The sequence below is a fragment of the Erythrolamprus reginae genome, chromosome 1 (assembly GCF_031021105.1).
Source record: "Erythrolamprus reginae isolate rEryReg1 chromosome 1, rEryReg1.hap1, whole genome shotgun sequence".
Lineage (NCBI taxonomy): Eukaryota > Metazoa > Chordata > Lepidosauria > Squamata > Dipsadidae > Erythrolamprus > Erythrolamprus reginae.
Genome location: NC_091950.1, coordinates 188,107,280 through 188,130,691, shown reverse-complemented (window position 1 = coordinate 188,130,691; position 23,412 = coordinate 188,107,280). Strand labels below are relative to the sequence as shown.

Below are 23,412 nucleotides of genomic sequence, written 5' to 3'. Positions count from 1 at the left end.
AGACGGCGGACAATTTGAAACCGGATGAGAGGAGAGCGGAGACTCTTCTCAAAAAGACCCACCAGATGGCCGCCTGGGCTCTTCGAGCAGCTTCCACTGCTTCCTTCTTCAGTCGGGCATCCATTATGTGGATTCAGGAGGTTCAGGCGAGACTGGCTCCTGAAGAGACTCGACTGCGGCAGGACTTGAATAAGCTCCTTGCTACTGCGGAATTTTCCACAGATGCCACCCTGCATGCCGCGAAATTTGCTTCCAGGGCTATGGCTTCCACCATCGCGTCTAGGCGCCTGCTTTGGCTCAGGAACTGGCAGGTGGATGCCAAGTCCAAGTGGACTTTGTTTTCAGCTCCCTTTGAGGGCACTAAATTGTTCGGGGAGGCCCTAGATCCTGTCCTGGTGGAGGATAAGGATAAAAGGAAGGTCCTCCCAAGATCTTTCCGCCGCCAGGACCGCAGGGCTGGTCCGTACTCCCGTAGGCAGTCCTTTCGGTGGGACTCGTGGTCCGCCCCTTCACAGCAGGCCAGACCTTACTCGCAGGGGGCCTTTTCCTCATCCTACAGGAATGACCGACAGTATTCCCAGGAACGAGGCAGAGGTTTCTCCCAGACGAGACGCCCGTACCGGGGATACCAACAACGGAACGCCAGACGTGCCAAGTGACTGCCCGGACGACATTCCTTTGGGGGGCAGGCTACAAAAGTTCAGCGACAGATGGCGAGCTACCACCTCAGACCCTTGGGTCTTAGCCACTATCTCGCAAGGGCTAAAGATCGAGTTTCTACACGATCCCCCAAACCATTTTACTGCCTGTCCGGTCCCCAGAGACTTCGAAAGGAGGTCTCTGTTGGATCAGGAAATTCTCCACCTTTTACAAATCCAGGCGATCGAACCTGTTCAGGACAATTCCAAGGGTACGGGATTCTATTCAAGGGTGTTCCTTGTACCCAAGGCCTCCGGGGGTTGCAGGCTCATCTTGAACCTCAAACGTCTCAACCAGTATATTCTGTACCGACGGTTCAAGATGGCCTCCCTCCGCTCCATCCTGGCCTCTGTTCGGGCAGGGGACCTGCTTACTTCAGTGGATCTAAAGGAGGCCTACCTGCACATTCCCATACACCCGTACCATCGACAATTCCTTCGATTCTGTCTACACAACGTCCATTACCAGTACAGGGCCATGCCCTTTGGCCTCTCATCGGCCCCACGTACCTTTACGAAGGTACTGGATGCACTACTGGCCGATCTGCGGTCCCGCCCTATACGGATTCTCGCATATCTGGACGACATCTTACTTCTGTCTCCAACCCGCCAGAGGGCGCACAAGGACTTACGAACCACGATGTCTTGTCTACAGCGTCATGGTTTTACCATCAACACGCCAAAGAGCCATTTGGCTCCTGCCACCAGACTCATTCATCTGGGTGCGGTGATAGATACGGTCTCTCAAAGAGTGTATCTATCCCCGGACAGACAGCACCGCATCTGTTCCCTCATAGCCGGCCTTCAACAGAGCCGAACGGTGCCGTTGTCTTTCCTGTCAAAGGTACTCGGGACCCTGGTATCTTGCGTAGACATTGTCCCTTGGGCCCGTTACCATTATCGACTTCTCCAGTGGACCTTGCTCCCGTTTCAGCGTCGCAGATTGAGTCATACACACCGTCTAACTGTCGTGGGATGCGAGTTACAACACTCCCTCCGCTGGTGGAGATCTGCAGCACTACGGCAGGGCACTTCCTTCGGACCATGCCATCACACGATCCTCACCACAGACGCCAGTCTGCTGGGGTGGGGGGCTCACATCCAGTCCCAGGTGGCTCAGGGCTTCTGGAGCCCCCAGGAACTATGTCCAATAAACATCAATTTCTTGGAGTTGAGAGCTGTCCGCTTGGCCTTGCTGGCCTTCGCCACCTTACTGGAAGGTCACCACGTCCTTGTACGCACGGACAACGTAGCGACCAGGGCGCATTTAAATCACCAGGGCGGAACGCGCTCTCTCAGGTTGATGGAAGAGACGGTCCTCCTCTTCAACTGGGCGGAGACTCATCTTTCCTCCCTCCATGCAGAGCACATCGCGGGGGAGGACAACAAGCAGGCGGATTGGCTCAGTCGCCAGGAACTGGATCCGGCGGAGTGGCGGCTCGATCCGCACCTATTCCAGGAAGTCTCGCGTCGGTTCGGGGAACCGGTGGTGGATCTCTTCGCTACCCCCCAGAATACCCAACTCCGGAGGTTCTACTCCCGTTTTCCAACCCCGGGAGCCGAAGGAGTCAACGCTTTACATCTTCAGTGGCCAAAGGTCCTACTGTACGCCTTTCCCCCGATTCCACTCATTCCATCAGTGGTAAGGAAAATCCTGTCGGAGGAGGCGGAGGTGATCTTGCTAGCGCCTCATTGGCCTCGGAGACCGTGGTTTGCGGACCTCAGAGAACTGTCCATTTCTCCACCGTGGAGGATACCGGACGACCGGATATGCCTCAGCCAGGGGTTCGTGTACCACCCGGAACCTCAATGGTTTCACTTAACCGCATGGCATTTGAAGGGGACAGGTTGAGGAGCTGTCTCCTTCCCGAGAATGTTATCGCGACTATTCAAGCGGCTCGACGCCCTTCCACAGTCCGAATTTATCAGGCAACATGGGCAGCCTTTCATTCCTTCTGCAATGACAGGAACCTTCGACCACAGGATTCCTCAGTCATCCCTGTCCTTGAATTCTTGCAGAAGGGTTTGGAGAAAGGTTTGGCGCCAAACACGCTAAAACGCCAGGTCGCAGCGCTTGCCACCATTATAAAGCGGGACGATGGGGGACCTTTAACTAGTCACCCTTGGATTAAGGATTTTCTCAGAGGGGCTACCAACACGCATCCTCCTCCTGTTCGTCGTTTTCCCACATGGGACTTGACCTTGGTCCTTCAGGCCCTCACGGGACCACCGTTTGAACCGTTGAGAACTGTTCCATTGCGTTACCTTTCCTTTAAGACGGCCTTTTTGGTGGCGGTCACCTCGGCAAGGCGGGTTTCCGAACTGTCCGCCCTGTCGGTCAGATCAGACTTGTGTCAATTTTATCCAGACAGAGTTTGTTTACGCCTGGACCCCACCTTTCTTCCAAAGATTAACACTCACTTTCACAGGGCTCTAGAGCTGGTGTTACCGGATTTCTGTGCTCACGGTACTCACCCTTTAGAGCTTAAATGGCACAAGATAGACGTACGCAGAGCGCTGAAGCTTTACATCAGGCGTACCGGTAGTTCTCGCAAGACTGAGGCTTTGTTTGTTTCGTTTAGTGCTAGCAAACTGGGCCTCAAGGTATCATCTAATACTATCAGCCAGTGGGTGAGACTATGTATAGTTGAGGCATACAAAGCGAGCGCAAGGACTCCACCGAGTGGTATACAGGCTCATTCAACAAGGAGTGCGGCTTCTTCGGCAGCTTGGGCGTCACAAGCCCCCCTTGAAGATATCTGCAGAGCCGCGGCCTGGAGTTCACCCACAACTTTTATTCGCCATTACAAATTGGACACCTTCGCTTCAGCTGAAGCTGCTTTTGGCAGACGGGTACTCCAGAAGGTGTGCGGGGAGGTACCACCCATGGTTCACAATCTCCCTCCCTGAACCTTGGACCTTGGGTATATCCCATGCTGGACTCTCCTTCCAGGAGGCATGGGAGAAGAACCGTTGTACCTACCTGAACGGTCTTCTCGATGCCCTGGAAGGAGAGTCCATACCCTCCCGAAGAACCATGGGAGTTGGTTGGATGATTCTGTTTCTTATGTTATTATGGTTGTTAATAAAGTTCATTACCTTTACATCTTTTCGTTTTTTAAAACTGGGTACTTGGGGCAGCAAGGGGGCGGTACCTAATTATTATTTATTTATGTTAATTTGAAACTCAGTCCTACCAATAAGACTTGAGCTAAACCCATGCTGGACTCTCCTTCCAGGGCATCGAGAAGACCGTTCAGGTAGGTACAACGGTTCATTCCTGAGCTCGTATGATTGGTTAAGAAATTCTGGGAGTTGAAGTCCACAAGTTATAGAAGAGCCCACTTTGCCTGGGGGCTGGGAAGGACAAAGTGTGCCTTGGGGCCAGGAAGGGCAAAAACTTTTTCTTCTTACTTACCTCTTCCAAATCTTGGTGTGTCTTATACACCAGTGTGTCTTATAGTCCTAAAAATACAGTAATTTGAGTGATAGTTTTTGCTTCTATCAAAAGGTTGTATGCTAAAAAGTTTAAGATTTTGCCTAGAGGCAATATAAATGAGTTTTAAATGAGTTTTAAGGACCCTGATTATTGGGGGCAATATGCTACTCTGTTAACTGCTTAGAGAGGGCTGTAAAAGCACTGTGAAGTGGTATATAACTCAGTGTTTCTCAACCTTGGGCGTTTGAAGATGGGTGGACTTCAACTCCCATAATTCCCCGGCCAGCGAAACACTGGTCTAAGTACTGTTACTAGTGCCATTTAAGAGAATTCTTCAGTTGTGTATATTTAGTAGACTTCTGGAGGAAGAAATGGTGGATTGAAGACAACTCTGTGAAAAACGGAGTTGAGGATCATAGCTAAAGGTTGAAGGGTCAATGAATAGACCCTTGGAACCTCTCTGGACAAGAAGAAGAACATGAGATTGCTTACATGCACATTGAATAGTTATTCTCTATGTTGATATTCCTAGACAGCAGTCCCTGGTGAGTTTTGAGCAGTGGGAGATGACCAGAATAGGCATCTTGTGCATAAGCACAGTTAGCCGTCTTTTAAAGGACACTAACTTCACAAACTTCACTTTCTGATTGTACTTGGAAATTGTTAAGAGGGGGTGAGGAGTTACAGAACTATAGTTTATGATTGTGATGATGGTTAAAAGTCACACCTTTCTTTTCTTTGCCTTTACTATTTTCTACATTTTTTTCTCTTTTCCATCTTCCATTCTTCCATTCCTTTTTAAAGTTAGTAATAGATTTTGCTATTTTAATTAAAATCCTTAGTATTTAATTTATTTAATTTATTTAATTTAATTTACTTCTACTACATACATTACATTTCATACATGATCGAAACATTTAAATATGTTAAAGGGTTAAATAAAGTTCAGGAGGGAAGTGTTTTGAATAGGAAAGTGAACACAAGAACAAGGGGACACAATCTGAAGTTAGTTGGGGGAAAGATCAAAAGCAACATGAGAAAATATTATTTTACTGAAAGAGTAGTAGATCCTTGGAACAAACTTCCAGCAGACGTGGTAGATAAATCCACAGTAACTGAATTTAAACATGCCTGGGATAAACATATATCCCTCAGCAGCGGCTGAGGCTTTCACTTGTGGCATCGGGAGTGCTAATAGCGGCGGCGGCGGGAATAGCGGGGGGCTCCTGCAAGTGGAAGCCTCAGCCTTGGAGCCCCCTCGCGCCCATGGCTTCTCGTCGATGCCTCTGCCTGCCCGATCCGCGGGAGTGCTAATAGCGGCGGCGGGAATAGTGGGGGGGGGCCTCCTGCAAGTGGAAGCCTCAGCCCTGGAGCCCCCTCGCGCCCATGGCTTCTCGTCGATGTCTCTGCCTGCCCGATCCGCGGGAGTGCTAATAGCGGCGGCGGCGGGAATAGCGGGGTGGGGGCTCCTGCCCGCCGCCGCTATTAGCACTCCTGCGGATCGGGCAGGCAGAGACATCGACGAGAAGCCATGGGCGCGAGGGGGCTCCAGGGCTGAGGCTTCCACTTGTGGCTGTCCCCGCCCGCCCGATCCTTCCTTCTCTCCGGCTTTTTTGGGGTGCTGGCGATCCGGCCGCTAGCCGCTCCAAGCGCTGTGGGAACGCCCACCCCTCTCACAGTCCCGTCCCGGGCTGTCAGTAAAGGGGCTGCTTGCTCGGAACATTCAAACTAAGGAAAACCTTCGCTGGCCTCCACAGAGAAGAAAGGAAGAGAGAGAACGAGAGAGAGCAACAGAGAGAGAGAGAGAGTGGGAAAGAACAAGAGAAAGAAAGCATGAGAGAGAGAGAAAGAACAAGAGAGAGAAAGAAAATAAGAGAGAACAAGAGAGAGAGAGACTAAGAGAGAGAGAAAGAAGAGAGAGAGAGAGAGAAAATAAGAGAATGAGAGAGAGCAACAGAGAGAAAGAACAAGAAAAAGCACGAGAGATGAAAAGCAAGAGAGAAAAAGAGAGATAGCAAGAGATACTGAAAGAAAGCAAGAGAGAGAGAGAGAAAAAAAGAAAGCAAGAGAGACAGATAGGAAGAGGAAAGGAGAGAGAGAGAAATGAGAACAAAAAGGGGAGGAGAAATGAGAAAATGATTGAGGCAGAGAATGAGAGGAGAGAGAAACAAGAGAGAGAGAGAGAGGTGATTCTTGAAGCATATGGTAAAAAGCACCCAAATAATAAGAAAAAAACCCCAGCCCTCACCTGTTTTTGAAAAGAATAAAAGAGAATAAAACCCCAGCCCTCACCTGGTTTTGGAAATGGTTTGAGTACACACAGACATATAAGGGGGGGGGGGAGAGACAGAAATGAGACAGTAGTATAAATTTGAGGAGGGATGATTGATGATTGACTGTATTTATAAGGGGATGTTACATGGGATTGTATGTTCTATGTAGAAATACATGTAGAAATACTGTAGATCTGAAGGTCAGCAGTTAAAATCTCATCCCCAGCTCCAGGTTGACTCAGCCTTCCATCCTTCCGAGGTGGGTAAAATGAGGACCCAGATTGTGGGGGCAATATACTGGCTCTGTTAAAAAATGCTATTGCTAACATGTTGTAAGCCCCCCTGAGTCTAAGGAGAAGGGGGCATAAAAATTGAATAAATAAATAAATAAATAATATTTACTGTCTTTTTGTGTCATTTTGGTTGGTGGTGTGCCCCAGGATTTTGTAAATGTAAAAAGTGTGCCGCGGCTCAAAAAAGGTTGAAAATCACTGTTCTATGTTTCTAAATTATTTATTTATTTTATGTATTTTAATTTAATTAATATTTAAAACCCCTAATTGTTCCTTACATTCAAGTGGATAGACAGAGAGGGATAGGAGGAAAGATCTTTCAGTGTGTCTATTTTTATTTATATATATCATGGATTTGTTCTAGAAATAGAAGAAGCAAGTTCTGAAGAAACTCCCCTTACTAAGGCAATGCGTTCTTTGTCTGGCTAAATGCTGATAGACAACTTTATTGGTTCAAGAGAATAGGGTGTCTGCAATTGCATTTACATTATCGTCTTATTGTATCCTTATTGAAATGGAAGGAAAGGTCAACTTAGTTAAGAAGTAAGGATAATGGGACACCATAGAGATAGGGATAAAACGCCTGTCTTGACCCTATGGGCAAATTTGGCTATTATATTGGATATCCCTCCTGGTTCACCAGTGTGCAGTAGTTTCTCCTTTTCTGCAGAGCTAGGGCCCATAGAATAAGGATCTGGGGAAGCATTAGATTGCTCACTCTTTTCCTAGGTCTGGTGTTACCTTTCCAAATGAGAGAAACTCCAGTTTGAAAATAGGTGTTCCTGTGCTGAGTGCAAATTTGCTTAATACTGTACTTTAAATGATTGAAGAAAGGAAATGGACCCCATCATTGCACCCATAATGATTAGAACAGTTTTGCACGATTGTTTTACTGCATAATATCCATTTAATCGGGCAATAGTGTAGAATAATAAGGAAATAAATTTTTCTTTTGCAATTGGGCCAGGTACTCCAGGCAGCTGGATACCTCTTTTCACTGTTTTTGGATTTATTTATTTGTTTATTTTGCAAAAATTTCTGTCTGTGGCCTTGCTGATCCATTTTGGTTGTTCTCACAGGATCCTGCATTTGTGACAGTGTGACATTTTCTTAATAAGTGTTTAGGAAGTGATAATAGTTCTGAGTCATGGCTGACTGTGCCTGGCTGCTGGATGTAGTTTTCGCACAGTGAGACTTTATGGCCTGATTCGCTGAAATATGAGACTGCTTACAGATTCCATGCTGAGGAACAAAAGAATAATGGACCGCAAAACACATTTTACCGCTATTAGCTTTTCAAGCAAATTGAGCCATTCGCTACTATGCTTGGGCAATTATGTTTGCATTTGATCTTTGCATGCTCCCTATTTCCAAAACTGAGATAGTTGTTTGCTTTTCTTTACTTTCTCCTTCCCTCTTTGACCTGAGGCAAGGAAATACATTGGATTAACCGGGGGAAATTAACAGTGAAGGGTTTCCCATTGCCCGCGTTCCCAGTGACCGTCGCTGGCACGGAAGCATGCGCGGAAGCAAAAAAAGCCAAAAAAATGGCAAAATCTTGCACGCACGAGTGTCCTTGCGCAAGATTTCTCTTCCTGCACATGCTCAGAAGCCAAATCTCACGTGGGCACACACGAGCATGCGCCAGAGATGTGGAGATGTATACGCATCTCCATTTTTCCAACTGGGACTGCGCACCATCCACTACTACTGGAAATTAACAGCTAAGACTAAAGTAGAGATAAAAATTGACTGTATTGGCAATGTCATGCCTCCATCATATAATTTCTGTATATACTGTTGTTGTTCCCTAGTGTCTGTTGAGCCCCGTCTAGTGGCCAGGGATGAGTCTTACATTGTTTGGAAATTGATTTGAGGAGGATATAAATCCTCCCACCATCCCTCATTCTGAGAAGCCAGACTCCATTTTGAAGTAACAGAAACATCTGGAAGAATCCAGCTCAGTCTGTGACACATGTCTTTCTGAAAACAAAATCTATACCCCATACACAGCATTGGTGTTTTACCTTATCCTATTCGTTAATAAAGTGTCAAGATTTACATTTGTAGTCTGGCTTAAAGTATCAAGATTTAGCTTTATAGTCTGGGTTATTAAAGGATAGGAGGGTTTAGCTGCATATTGAACTACACATAAAGTAACATAATCAGGATAGTGTCAGATTTATTTTGAATTTGCATTGGAAACATGGTGGATAGAGGCACGAGGTAGTTTTCTCAATAAAGAGCAGGAATTCTTTCTTCAGAAGGCCCTTTTACTTCTTCAGTAGTATCAAAAAGTAACTATCTACTCTACACTACAGTGGTACCTCTACTTATGAACTTAATTTGTTCCATGACCAGGTACTTAACTAGAAATGTTTGTAAGAAAAAGCAATTTTCCCCACGGAATCAATGTAAATGCAAATAATGCATGCGATTGGGGAAACCACAGTTGGGGGGGGGATGTAGAGGCCCTGTTTCCTCCCAGGAGATTCCTAGAGAGGCCCCACAGAAGCTTCTCCCTGCCTTTTCCTACCCTGTTTCCTCCCAGGAGATTCCTAGAGAGGCCCCACGGAGGCTTCTCTCTGTCTTTTCCGGTTACAGTTTCGGAGGATCGGGTTTGTAAGTAGAAAATGGTTCTTGAGAAGAGACAAAAGAATCTTGAGCACCTAGTTCTTATGTAGAAAAGTTCGTCAGTAAAGGCGTTCTTAGGTAGAGGTACCACTGTATATTGCAAAACAAACAAACAAACAACCACTATCTGATACTAAATCACTAAACCACATAATCAAACCAGACCACACCCACACAAAAGGTGTATTACATTATATACATGTACTGATCAATTAGATAATAGAACAAATTGCATCATTCTGCTGAAGCACTGTGATTCCGCATTAATTTTACCTCTACTGTACTTGCAATATTACTTCAGGTTTGTATCCTGACAGACAGAACATCAAAACATGGAAGTAATGTCTAATACGTGGAAAGCTGGCCAGTCATGCTTCATCGTGCATTGATGTTGAGCTATGCATCACTGGCAAAATAGATCATAACACTAGAATAATAAATAGTTATCAATGATGGTATTTTTGGAATGTCCACCAGGAAATATATACTTGATGAAATCATCAGGTCCTGCCTAGTTGTTTTTTTTACATCTTTCTTACACAGAAAATTGATATAAAATCATTGTTACTCTTTTATTTCCTTTTTTTTTTTTTTTACCAAAATGCCCACTGCACATCCTGTGGTATAAACAAACTGTTGATTGAAAGAATCCTGTAGGATGTATGTGTATGGCTGGAGGCATCACCCATTTTTCAGCAGAGGACAATTTGGCTGGTTTTACTTCCAGTGCTGTGAGTTTCCGAAAACTTGAATCTTTCAGATTTTCCATTGACAGGAAGCTGTGTAAGAATAAAGAATGGCCACAGCAATGATTACTGTTGAGGAAGCACTAAACTGAAATACCACTTTTTCCACGTCTGTTTGGCAGCCCTTGTTTGTATCAATATTTTCCCAATCTTGGGAATTTCTAGGAGTGTGGACTCCAAGGATTGTCATCAATATCAAAAAGAGTTGGAAGGAACCTTGGAGGTCTTCTAGTCCAGTGTTTCCCAACCAGTGTGCCACGGCACACTAGTGTGCCGCGAGACATGGTCAGGTATGCTGCGAAGAAGGAAGCTCAGCTTCTGGTCTCGCAACTTTTTGCTGAGAGTGCGAAGAGCAAAAAGTTGTGAGACCGGAAGCTGAGCTTCCTTCTTTGCGCCTTCCAAATTTCCCAGCAGCTGCAGCGCCCCTCCCGGCTGGAGCTTCCCTGGCGGCGGCAGCAGGTGAGCTTTGGGCCTGGCAGGAGGGTGGCCGCAGCGGGAGGGCAGCGGCGGCACCGGGCAGTAGCCGCTGGGCGGTGGCAAGGTGGTTGGCTGCAGAACTCCAGGACAGAGGCACCGACGGCGGCTGGACATGTTGCTGTACGCCGTACATGCTGGCATTGCATGGCTGGCACTTGCCTGCTGGCTGGGCCGGGATGGAGGCTCCAGCTCCACGCCCATGCCCAGTGCAACGCCAGCATGTACGGCGTCTAGCAACACGTCCAGCCGCCACCGTCGGTGCCTCTGTTCCGGAGCTCCGCCTCACAGCTGACCACCCTGCCGCCGCCCTACGGCTACAGCCCAATGCCGCTGCTGCGGCGTGGAGTAGGAGAAAGAGAGAGAGAAAGAAAGAAAGAAAGAAAGAAAGAGAGAGATAGCAAGAGAGAGAAAGAGATAGCAAGAGAGGGAGAGAGAGAAAGAGGGAGAGAGAGGAGGAGAGAGAGAAAGAGGGGGAGAGAGAAAGACAGCGAGAGAGAGAGAGAAAGCAAGAGAGAGAAAGAGGGGGGAAGGAGGGTGAGGGAAAGACATGGAGGGAAGGAGGGAGAGAGAAAGAGCAAAAAAGAAAGGAAGGGAGAAACAGGGATGGAGAGAGAGGGGGGAAAGAGGAAGGAAGGAAGGAAGAGAGAAAAAGAGGGAGAGAGAAAGAGAAATAGAGCAAAAGGGAGGAAGAGAGATTTTTTTTGTCCAAACTTTTTTTATCCCCCCCCCCCCCCCCTCAATGTTCCCCAGGATTTTGTAAATGTGAATATGTGACACGGCTCAAAAAAGGTTGGGAAACACTGTTCTAGTCCAATCTCCTGCTCAAGCAGGAAACCCTATGCCACTTTGGACAGATGGTTGTTCAATCTCTTCTTAAAAACCTCAGGTTTTAGAGCACCCACAACACCTGGAGGCAAGTCATTTGCATCTAACTGTCAGGGAATTTCTCCTTAGTTCTAGGTTAGTTCTCTCTCCTCAATTAACTAGCTTTCCATCCATTGCTTCTTGTCCTGCCTTCAGGCGCTTTAGAGAACAGGTTGACCCTTTCTTCTTTGTGGCAGCCTCTCAGATATTGGAACACTACTGTCAGTGGTCATGCTGGCTTTGGAATTCTGAAGGTTGAATTTCACACTCCTGGAAATGTCCAAGGTTAGAAAACCCTGGTTTCTAGGCTTCCCAGAACAGACTAATTATGACTTTCACCCATTTATCTCTCTCCCACACAACCTTTCTGATATTTTACTTTCCACCTGCAAGTAAGAAACTCTGAAGCTTTCAAAACATTCACGATTGATCTTGTAGCTTTTGCTGGCCTTTTCAATCTTAATCTTTTTTTTTCAATGTAATAATCCTGTCAAAAAGTAAATAAAACTTCAAAATAATATCTGATATCTAGCAAGGGAATATAACATTTTGGATTTGGATATAATGACTGACGTGCCATAATTTAGGTGTGCAATGGAGGATTGGTGTGGATAGAATTCTAAACATATTGACAGAACTGAAATTGTTGGGCTGAGAAAGGAGGACAGTCCAATTGAAGAAGATCTGATCGAGCAAGACCAAGAAAGAACTCTCCTCATCAAAATCACCTGTGCTATATAGTTGCTTGCCAAGGCACAAAAACAAATTTGCAACTCCATTTTAATTAGATATCATTTCCTTCATAAAAGTAAACCATCATCAACTTTTATCTCTAAAATGCATTTTAGCTTTTCTTTCTTTTTTTTGTTAAAAAACTTTTATTCCCCGTACTTTCTTTTATATTGATATATTTGCAATACACTTGGGGATAGCCGAGACTATAAAAACTGTAAAATACTGCCTGAATATTAACAGCAACTTATTTATGAAGCTAGAATACATTTAGAATATAGAAGGAGTACTTCATTACATTTTGATGTGTTTACCATGGCTTCATCCCTCTACTTTTTCCCTCCCTCCAGGAATTCCAGAAAGGAACTTAATGACATACGATTTGAGTTTACTCCAGGCAGAGGTAAGACTTTTAATTGAAATTATGTTTTTATGACTCCAAATGGAATTTCAGAAATTGATTTCTGTTTTATCGGCTTAGTATAAATTAGCTTTATGAAATGTACCAACCAAATGTTTTTAGACTATCGTGGTTCACCATAACAAACCTAGTGCCAAGTGTGCATATTTTTAGTGGCATAATTATGGATTGAATGGTTGAATTCAGAGGATGTTATATAGATGAAGAATTGTCTGGTACTTTTGCTTGATTTTAATCTAGTGAAGTACAGTCCATTAATGTCTTCCTGCTGATAGCGGAACTAATATTTCTGTACTAAATACAATGCTATAGTATGTCAGTAAGTGGTCCCGATATAGAAACGTAACCATAGGTAGAATATAAACTTTGCCAAAGGCTCGATAATTATTATTTTAATACCACCTCCCATATTTCTCTAGGAGAATCTGTAATGTTTCCCCTAGCAACGACAAGGAAAACATATTAACTGTTGAATACTTTAATCTGTGTAGCATACTTCAGATAGCAGCAGCTTATCTATTGTCAGCCAAAAAAACCAAGGTCCACACATGAAGGCCCAGCTAAACTGATTTATTGCTAAAAACCTCTGGTGACAGGAATCTACTCAACTAACTGGTCAGCAGAGTTAACAGAATTCAGGTGGAGGGGATTGGGCTTGTCTGCTTGTGGCTATGTAGGGATTCTAGGCTGATCGTTCTTTTAACTACGCCCCTGGTTCTGCTACTGCTTCTCCTACAGCTGAATGTCCTAAATGTTCAGGATATCAGCAAAGACAATTATAAAATACTTCTTTTATAATTGTCTTTGCTGATATCCTGAACAGGTGGTCCTAGATCTACAACCATCCATTTAGTGACTGTTTAGAATGACAACGCACTGGAAAAAAAAGTGACTTAGGACATGACCTTGCACTTATAACTGTCACAGCATCTCTACAATCACATGATCACCTTTTGCAACATTCCCAATTGGCTTGCAATAAGCAGAGACAACACAGGAAGCCAGATTCACTTAAGGATCATGCAATTCACTTAACAATTGGGGGGTGGCAGCGGTGTTTGTAAAATCCAGTATGACTCACTAAGCCACCAATCTTTTTTGAACATGCAAATAAACCAGGAAGATGGTTAGCTTATAAAATGAAAAAGGAAAAGGGGAAAAAATAGATTAAGCAATTGAAAAATACTGATGGGAATCTACAACATAGAAATGAGGAAATAAAGAAGATAGTGAGGGCATATTATGTGGACCTATATAAATAAGAGAAAATAATTGAGAAGTATATAAAACAATATTTGGAGGAAATGGAACTATGCAAAGTACCAAAAAAATGTAAGAATTTGCTAGAGGAGAATATAATAATAATGGAATTAACAGAGGCAATAAAAAGACAGAAAAATATTAAAGCATCAGGACCAGATGGCATAACAGCAGAGGTCTATTAAACATTTGAAGAAACATTAGGAATTGTGATGTTGGAACTATATAATTGTTGTTGTGAGCCGCCCCGAGTCTACGGAGAGGGGCGGCATACAAATCTAATAAATAAATAATAAATAAATAAATCTTGCTTAGCTGTGCAAATTCTGATCCCAGCTGTGGTCATAAGTTGAGGACTACCTGTAATGGCATAATGGAAATTCAGAGGGAGGAAACAGCTTCTCCCAAGCTAATGTCCCTTTCTGCTTGCTCATGTTTAAGCTTTGTAAATAATTTTTTAAAAGCAGCGCTTATTCAGGACAGCCGTGTTTTAATTGACATTTCTTTTGGAAATCCTTTTATTTTTTTATCATTGCATAGCTGACCATGCTTTAAAAGCAACCTCAATGCAAACGTTGTAAATAAAACAACATTATTGTGTCTCTGTCTGACATCTGCAATATACACAGCTGAAGATACAATGGCTTGATATAGTTCTTCTGACACATGCGTTTTGGTCGTTGCATAAAATGTTTCCTCACTGCAAGTATGAGAAAGAAGGGTAATACAAAAATATATCAAGTTGAGATTGTTGGAACAACATAGCTTAAGGAGGCTAGAATACCCTGTGTACAATACTTACAAAAAAAATTGTAAAGCTGAACCGCAGCTTTCTATATTAATTTGCAGTTATAGGTGATTTTTTTTCTCATGAAGCAATGCTAGTGTTGTCCTTCCATTGCAAACTTTTTGTGTAGACCAGGACTGTCAAATTGGCAGTCTGCCGGCCAGATGCATCACACACAAACCACACCCACCCCAGCTCCGTGAAGGGGAAATACGTTGTGAAACATTGTGTAATAGCAATGTTACACGGCGAGTTTGCCAACCATGGTGTAGAGGCTCCCAGTAAAATAACATTTAGTTATAGATGTTTTGCGTGAATGGAATTACTCCCTTTAAATTGAGGGAAGGGAATAAAAGTGTTATGTCAGGCAACCAAGGCTTGTTTAATAATGTTCTTACATTTCCGTATCTCATTGTATAAAGATATCCAATTATGTATTATAGGAGAACTTAAACAATAGGCCTTTATAGGGTTTCTGAAGAATGTATCAGTTCTGTGGGGTCCTATCATGTTGAAATTGCAGAGTAACAAGTAATGGAATGCAAGTTGTTTTTAATGAAAATAGTTTTGATTTAAGCACATCTTGGCAATGGATGTTCATAGAGTAAATATACTTCTTACGCAAATTGCCTTGGCTTATTGTTATTTTTCCTTTCCCCCCCCCTCACTTTTATTAGGACTAATGTTTATTTCACATTTTACAGACACGGCAGATGGTGTATCTCAAGAGCTGTTCTCTGCAGGCTTGGTTGATGGCCATGATGTAGTTATAGGTAAATTATGTTTCATTCTGAGATTATGTTATACCCAAAACTCAGAACATTAAATGCATACAGGCCCATTCATAATATCATCCGTGCTTGGATTTTTATGCAACCCCCCCCCCCCCCAGCATTCTTTCTTTAATTGACAAAGTATATTTCCTGATATAATTTAGACAAATGCTTCACTTTAATTCACTTCAGTTTAATTTAGCTGTTTTTTCTTCACTTTGGTGTTTATGTTCTTAAAATGTTATATTAGTACCTCTGCTTACTTCTGTCCTTTCTATTACTTCTGACACGTTTCTTTGGATTGTGAGTATTGTGTAATTGTTCCTTGCCAGCCTTAAAAACTTCAATAAACCTCAGAAAACCAAAGAAAGGATTTAGGTTCTATAGGATATTCATGGATGATGGATACTATCTTCCACATCAGTGTCTACTTGGGAGTTGAAATTATTAATTACTTCCCATCTTGGTACCAATCAAATGGGAAAAGTTGAAAGTACAGTATATTCAAAATTTGTGATTTCTCTGTTCTGTAACTCAAGCTCTCATTTTATAATCTCAGGGTGAAGAGGAAGTAAGTAAAATCGTCAAATTTAGTTTCAATCAGAATATTGAATTTGCTTTAATTCCATTTAATATTGCTGACACTGTTCTGCATTTGTCTTTACATAGATACTGGAAATTGTTTAGGACTTCTTCCAAAAAAACACCAAAGATCTATAGCTCTGTTTCTCAACTTCGCTAGCATACTGACTGCGTAATTCTGGGAATTGAAATCCAAGCTTCCTAAAGTTACCGAGATTAAGAAACACTGACTTATAGATTCATTCAGTGAAATAGACATAACAGTGTCATTTGTGGACCTTCACACATTTTTCTTTCTTTTTTTCTTTTTCTATATTTATAAATAATATTTTAGAAATTATGTGCAAGGGAGACATATAATATTTCATATTTTCTAAGCAGAGATGCAAGTTGAGCTCTGTTACCTTCGAGAATGATGATGAATCAGTGCCATCTCTTTGAATAAAATGCCAAATATTTAAACCAGCCAGACCGCCTCCTTTCAGAGTTTCTGTTTGATAAAAAAACATATAATTATATCAAATAGAAGAAATTTTGCCATTTCTCATAGTGTATACCTCCTCGTTTATAAACAGTTCTTCCTGCCATAATTTGAATATTTTTCTGTAATTTGAAATAGCAAGAGTAAATTGAACCTTTTTTTTCCTCAGAAAGAAAATTCTTTCCCTCTGTTTGCATTTCAAAAAATCCTGTGAATTACATGTCATTTTTCAGGTGAAATGTGCAGAAAAGTGACCGGTTGTTGATGTGAGAAGAATACAGAAATTGAATTTAGTGAAAGTGCTTTGAGATCTGAGATTCTATTTATTTTCTTCATGAACTATAAATAATAGAAAATTGGAAAACCCAGATGAACAGAGCAATATTTTTCTCTGACTTATATATCTTTATATTGTATATTAATAACTATATTGAGTAAATCTGAAAACTTCCAACAATACGCAGAGATAGAAAGTCTTATTGTATGCGTGGGGTAAGCATACTTCAAGCACATTTTCTGTATGGTGTTGATTTAAAGGAGACCTCATGTGTGGTGTTTAAAAAGATTTGATATGAGGTTCAACATAGGTTTAAAAATACAAATAATAATTTCAAGTTGGCGTATCTACAGAATAGAGAAACTTGAACTTCTTAATTACTTTTTGTTCAAAAAAATAAATCTTACGTGTGGTACAAAGCGCAGGTAACTTTACTTGAATTCATCAGTTCTGGTTGTGTCTGTCATTTCCACTCTTAACTTAAATTTAAATACACTTTTCAGAATAAGAGTCTCTTGGCTTATATCGAACCATAAATCAGCACTTAGCCTGATGCCTCTAATAAAAATAAGATTTATGGCCCATTTCCTAAAGCAGGGTCATCCATGAATTTACCTCATTCACTCATTTAGAAAACATTGCTTGCATTAGCCATAAATAAATTGCTCCCGATCAGATGATTTTTGTAAGAGTAAAAGGTAAATTCTCTCTTCCTATAGACACACTTACATGCACACGCACACACACACAACATGTTTATGATGTTGGAGAGACATCTCCTGAATTCATTTTTTTTTACCCTTGCCAAATGGCCAATGATCAGCAAATTCAATAAATCTGGAGGAGTATCAGCTTGCTTCTTGGGTCTCAAAGCTCCATTGTGCTTTAAAACCAAAGTAACCACTTCTTGAATGGCAGCTCACATTAGAGACAGCTATGTCTGCATCCAGGCATATTAGGATAGTTATATTCCTTCTTGTGCTCCTTCCTTTCGGGATGTGAATGTACTGAAATTGGGCTCAAAGGACAAATTCTGAATGAGATTCGTGTCGAATATTTTCATCCAGGGCCCAGGTCTGATTAAGAAAGACATCCAAGGCTTGTTTGAATGTTAAGTCTTAATCTATCATTGAAGATGAGAAAATTCTTCCAATGTACTGAAGTAGTCTTCTACAGCCATGTTTTTGCTTGTAGAGTTCTGCAGGAAGCCATTACAGCCAAAAATTGGGCCCTGGGGACAGAAAAGAAGAAAGGGAAAGAGGAAAGACAAAGGAAAAAAAGGGAAGATGGGAAGAAGAGAACAAGAAGGAAATAAAGGAAAGAGGGGAAGGAAGAGGAAAGAAGGGGGGGAAAGAAATGGAAGGAAGGATCCCTCCACTCCTGCCCGGGCCACCACCGGTGCCCCACATGAGTGACATTGAGCTGACCACGCCCACCCTGGCCCCGCCTACCCCAGTTCCCCGAGGTCAAACATAACTCTGATGTAGCCTTCAATGAAATCGAATTTTGACACCCCTGTGTTAGGCTGATAAGAAAGGATAACTTTCAGTAGTTACACTTGTTAATGTGAATCAGGAAATCTATAAAAGCCCTTTTATATATTTTAGCTTTTATTCCCTGTCTAAAGGGCATTTTAATATACAGTCATACCTCGTCTTATGAACCTAATTGGTTCCAGGGGGAGGTTCGTAAGACGAAAGGTTCGTAATTGTTTCCCATAGGAAACAATGTAAAGTCAATTAATCCGTGCAACCAAAAAAAACCCCCCGCAAAAAAACCACTGCCGCACGGTTGTCACCTTTTAAAACAGCCTGGGGGCTTCTCAGCGACCTCCCGAACGCCGAACGCCAAACCCGAACTTCCAGGTTCGGCGTTCGGGAGGCCGCCGAGAAGCCCCCAGGCTGTTTTAAAAGGTGACAGCCGGGCGGCGGGGCTTTCCAGCAGCCTCCGAATGCCGAACGCGGAAGTTCGGGATTGGCGTTCGGCTTCGGGAGGCTGCTGGGAAGCCGCCCGGCTGTTTTGAAAGGTGACAGCCGGGCTGGGGGGCTTCCCAGAAGCCTCTCGAACCCCGAACTTTTGCCGAACTTCCGGGTTTGGGGTTAGGGAGGTTGCTGGGAAGCCCCCCAGCCCGGATGCGACCTTTTAAAACAGCCGCGCGGCTTCCCAGCAGCCGCCGAACGCGGAAGTTCAGGTTTGGCGTTCGGCTTCGGGAAGCTGCTGGGAAGCCGCGCGGCTGTTTTAAAAGGTGACAGCCGGGCTGGGGGGCTTCCCAGAAGCCTCCCGAACCCCGAACTTTTGCCGAACTTCGGGGTTCGGGAGGTTGCTGGGAAGCCCCCCAGCCCGGCTGTGACCTTTTAAAACAGCCGCGCGGCTTCCCAGCAGCCGCCGAACACGGAAGTTTGGGTTTGGCGTTCGGCTTCGGGAAGCTGCTGGGAAGCTGCCCGGCTGTTTTAAAAGGTCACAGCCAGGCTGGGGGGCTTCCCAGCAGCCTCCCGAAACCCGAACTTTTGCCAAACTTCTGGGTTTGGGGTTCCCAGCAGCTTCCCGAAGCCGAACGCCAAACCCGAACTTCCGCGTTCGGCATTCGGAGGCTGCTGGGAAGCCACGCGGCTGTTTTAAAAGGTGACAGCCGGGCTGGGGGGCTTCCCAGCAACCTCCCGAACCCGGAAGTTCAGCAAAAGTTCGGGGTTCGGGAGGCTGCTGGGAAGTCCCCCAGCCCGGCTGTGACCTTTTAAAACAGCCACGCGGCTTCCCAGCCGTCTCCCGAAGCCGAACGCCAAACCCGAACTTCCGCGTTCGGCATTCGGAGGCTGCTGGGAAGCCCCGCCGCCCGGCTGTCACCTTTTAAAACAGCCGGGGGGCTTCCCAGCAGCCTCCCGAACGCCGAACCCGGAAGTTCGGGTTTGGCGTTCGTAACACGGAAAAAGTTCGTAAGAAGAGGCAAATTTTTTCTGAACCCCGGGTTCGTATCTCGAGTTGTTCGTAAGACATGGGGTTCGTATCTTGAGGTACCACTGTACTGTAGATTGAGTTTGAAGAAGTGGACTTTTTTGGGCGGCCATTTGTATGTAATGCTAAACATGTGATATTATAAGATGAGGTTGAGCTGGAGATACAGCCAAGAGAAGAACACTATACTTAGCGAAGTTAAACGTTCCAGCTAAACTAAGTGATTTTGGCAGTAAAGTGCAACAATGCCTCTATGATACAACACATAACATGTACTGATGTCATTATGTGAATGCTCTGAAGATGTGCAAGGGTCCAATCAAGTGATGCAGATGTCAGTCATCTCATTTACTTGGTAACATAATCTCACAGGATTTGTTATTTGCCCACTCTGCTCTTCCTGCCAAGGGGGTCTCGGGTAGAATAGGGCTGTCAAATCTCCCGACCCGTGGGTCAGATGTGTCACACGCGGGGTGCGCCCACACTAGGTTTAGTGAAGGCGGGAAAGTCCCAATACATCACGTGATGCCACCGTGATGATATGAGTTTGACACCCCGTGCTTGAACCTTCACCAGGCAAAGCAGTTGAGTCAGGTGGGTCCTCCACCCTCAGCCCCACGTAACCTTTATTGTCCTGAAAAGTGAAAATCTTGTGCCATTGGTCCCTAATTTTAACATTCCAGCAGAACAGCTAAGAAGAGCCTAACTAATCAGAGCTGCTGTATGGTAGCTTGCTAGATATTACAGTTCTTCTGGATAGGCGAAATGTGAAATCTCCATTGTAAAATAATTGTATATTTCAGTCAAGGAATATTCTCCAGTGCCACATTTGCTTATGAAAGTTATAGATTTGATTTTCTTTCTGAATACTGTATGTATACAGAGAGCAAGGGGTGTTAAAATATGCATGAAATAGATTTCTGGCAGGAGTGAATGAAGGGCTGATTGTTAGTTTCATGCAAAGTATGGTAAAAAGAAAAACAAAAGTTAACTGAAATGGCACACTATATAACATCATTATTTCTCAGTAACTCAAGAGAGATTACCTGTAGGAGTTTGCCAAAAGCGTGGATTTGCTGAAAGATAGAAAAACAATACACTTTCTTTAGAAAAAGCCATAATGGTTTTATTCTGTGACTCCCCTTTCTTAAATGTTACTAAATTTGATTTACGTTACAAAAATTATCTAACAGTCAACATTCAGCTTCTTCCTAATTAACAAGGGTCTTTGTCATTTAAAGATAAGAGAATATTTCAAGAATTATCAATACTTGCCATATTTTCTTTTCTTTTTTTCTCTTTTCTTTTCGTATTTATTTTTCCTGCTTTGTGTCTTGAAATAGACATCTAGCTGAGGTCTTTATATATAACTTTCCCACCTGTTATTTAAGGTCCCATGGTTCCTAATTAAGGGGAATTCCTTAAAGCCCCAGACAGCTAATAATGCAGCCTTACAAGACCAAAAGCTAAATGTTTAACGTTATTATGTGATTTATATTCATAACCATATTATTACTATTATTATTATTATTATTATTATTATTATTATTATTATTATTATTATTATTATTTAGATTTGTATGCCACCCCTCTCCGAAGACTCGGAGGTATATGCAGGTAGTCCTCAACTTAATGACCACTGTGGAGCCCAAAATCTAGGCTGCTATATGAGAAATTCATAAGTGAGTTTTGCCCCATTTGATGGCTTTGGTTGCCATATTTGTTAAGTGAATCACTGCAGTTGTTAAATTAGTAGCATGGTTGTTCAGTCAACCATGGTTTGGCTAAACAACCATTTTCCCCCGTTGATTTCGCTTGTCAGAAGATTGCAGAATAGCAATAGCATTTAGACTTATATACCACTTCATAGTGCTTTTACAGCCCTCTCTAAGCGGTTTACAGAATCAGGATATTGCCCCCAACAATCTTGGACCAAGCCTTCATTTTACCCACCTTGGAAGGATGGAAGGCTTGAATCTGTAGTGAGATTTGAACTGCTGAAATACAGCTAGTAGTTAGCTGAAGTAGCCTGCAGTGCTGCATTCGAACCACTGCGCCATGCTGGCTGCAGTGACCCCAGGACACTGGAACAATCAGACATTTATGAATCTGTTGCTAAACATCTGAATTTTGAGTGTGTGACTCTGGGGATGCTATAGTAATCATGTATAGTCATAAACATTATTTTTAGTGTCACTGTATCTTCAAACAGTGATTAAATGATCTTTTGTAAGTTGAGGACTACCTGTATTAGCAGTTTTTGACACCAAAGCCTCTTGGGCTTTTGGTGATAAAACTAGATCCTTGAATTGTGTTTTTTCCTTCAGGAGAAGGACAATTCTCCACTGCATCTGGAAGGAGAGTCCAACATGGGTAATTAACCAATCCTATTGGTAGAGACTGAGTTATAATTAGCATAAAATTAGCTACCGCCCCCTTACTGCTCCCATGAGCCCCAGTTTTAAAAACTCAGTCTAAGAGTAGAGACATACTGAGTTTTACTCCTGAGGAGTTTTATTGTTTTTATTAATTTTTTTACATATATGTAACATTGAAATTGTAATAAATTGATAGAAGTTGACCTGTTTAATCTTGTGCTTTGTCTTTCAGGAAGAAGGAACACAGAAGACAGATGAACAGGAGAAGGGGTCTCTGCCCTCCGCGGGCAGCACCCCCAACGATCCTCCTTAGGGGTTTTGTATTCCCTCCGTGGGAACACCCCGTAGAGGAGCACCCAGCCTGGGGTCCCTGACCTCCGTGGTCAGACCAGGGCTGTCGGCTGAAGGTGGAGGGGTCCGCCCCCTCCACTGGGTAGCCTGAAGGCGCTGTAGCGAGGCTCCCAGCAGAGAGCGGAGCTGCGCCTCTCAGCTGTTCGGCGGCCGCCGAACAAGCCGCCGCCGCCGCCGCCGACTAGGAAGCCGCAGGGCGAGCAGAGCGCGCTCGGATGGCCGGGATCGGTGCCGAGATCACCGGAGAAGCAGCGGACGGCTGCTATGGCCACAATGGGGGCTGGAAGCCGCAGCGCTCCCCCCCACCCCCCCCGGAAGGGAGAAAAAGCCGCGAAAGGCATGGGGGCCGCCATCTTGGTTGCTACTTGCGCAACCCAAAGAGCGGTAACCGGAAGTCCTCCGACAGCTGGTGGGCGCGAAGAGGCTAGATGCCCAGTGCGCATGAGCAATTGGCCAGAAAGACGGTGGCCATTTTTCTTCTTGACTCTGAGCCAGCAAAATTATTGTGCCACGAGCTTGCAGGCCCAAAGGATTCTTCAGTTACTGCTACTGTGAGTACATGGAAGAACAAGTGGGAACCGAGAGGGCTACCTCCCCTACTATGGCCAAAGAAAAGCCCAAGGGGAAGGCTAAAGAGAAGTCTAAAACTTCACAGGCCTCAGCTTCGGCCTCATCCATAAGGGAGGCCGAAAAACGCATTAAGGCCCTTGAGAAGAAGCTGGAGGCAGCCTTACAGGCCTCCCCATCTACAGTACCACTGGGCCAGAGGCAGGCAACACCAGAACAAGCCACCACGCTCAGCTTTGGCCTACCTGAAGGGGACTGGTCACCAGATAGGCACTCAGCTATATTGCCTCACACCATGTCTTCCCCAGGCCCCTCATGGAACAGACCAGGGTCAGCTAGCCAGACTGGAAGGAGTTCCATGGGCCCAACAGCCACATTCACCCCCACAGCGGCGGGACTGAGGGCACAGGCAAGCACCTGGCAGGACATG

General features: G+C 44.1%; 1 protein-coding gene across 3 annotated transcripts in view; it reads left to right on the top strand.

Moving 5' to 3' along the window:
* Nucleotides 1–23,412, top strand: part of STK39 (serine/threonine kinase 39) — a 180,901-nt gene that overhangs the window by 145,877 nt on the left and 11,612 nt on the right. For 2 of the 3 annotated variants that reach the window (XM_070731720.1, XM_070731722.1), the window contains exons 15-16: nt 12,507–12,559; nt 15,329–15,397. In XM_070731720.1, the coding sequence (XP_070587821.1) occupies nt 12,507–12,559; nt 15,329–15,397 (122 nt within the window). Of the gene's footprint in view, nt 1–12,506; nt 12,560–15,328; nt 15,398–22,296; nt 22,383–23,412 lie in introns of those variants that run through there. The other variant, XM_070731721.1, reaches the window with a different exon arrangement.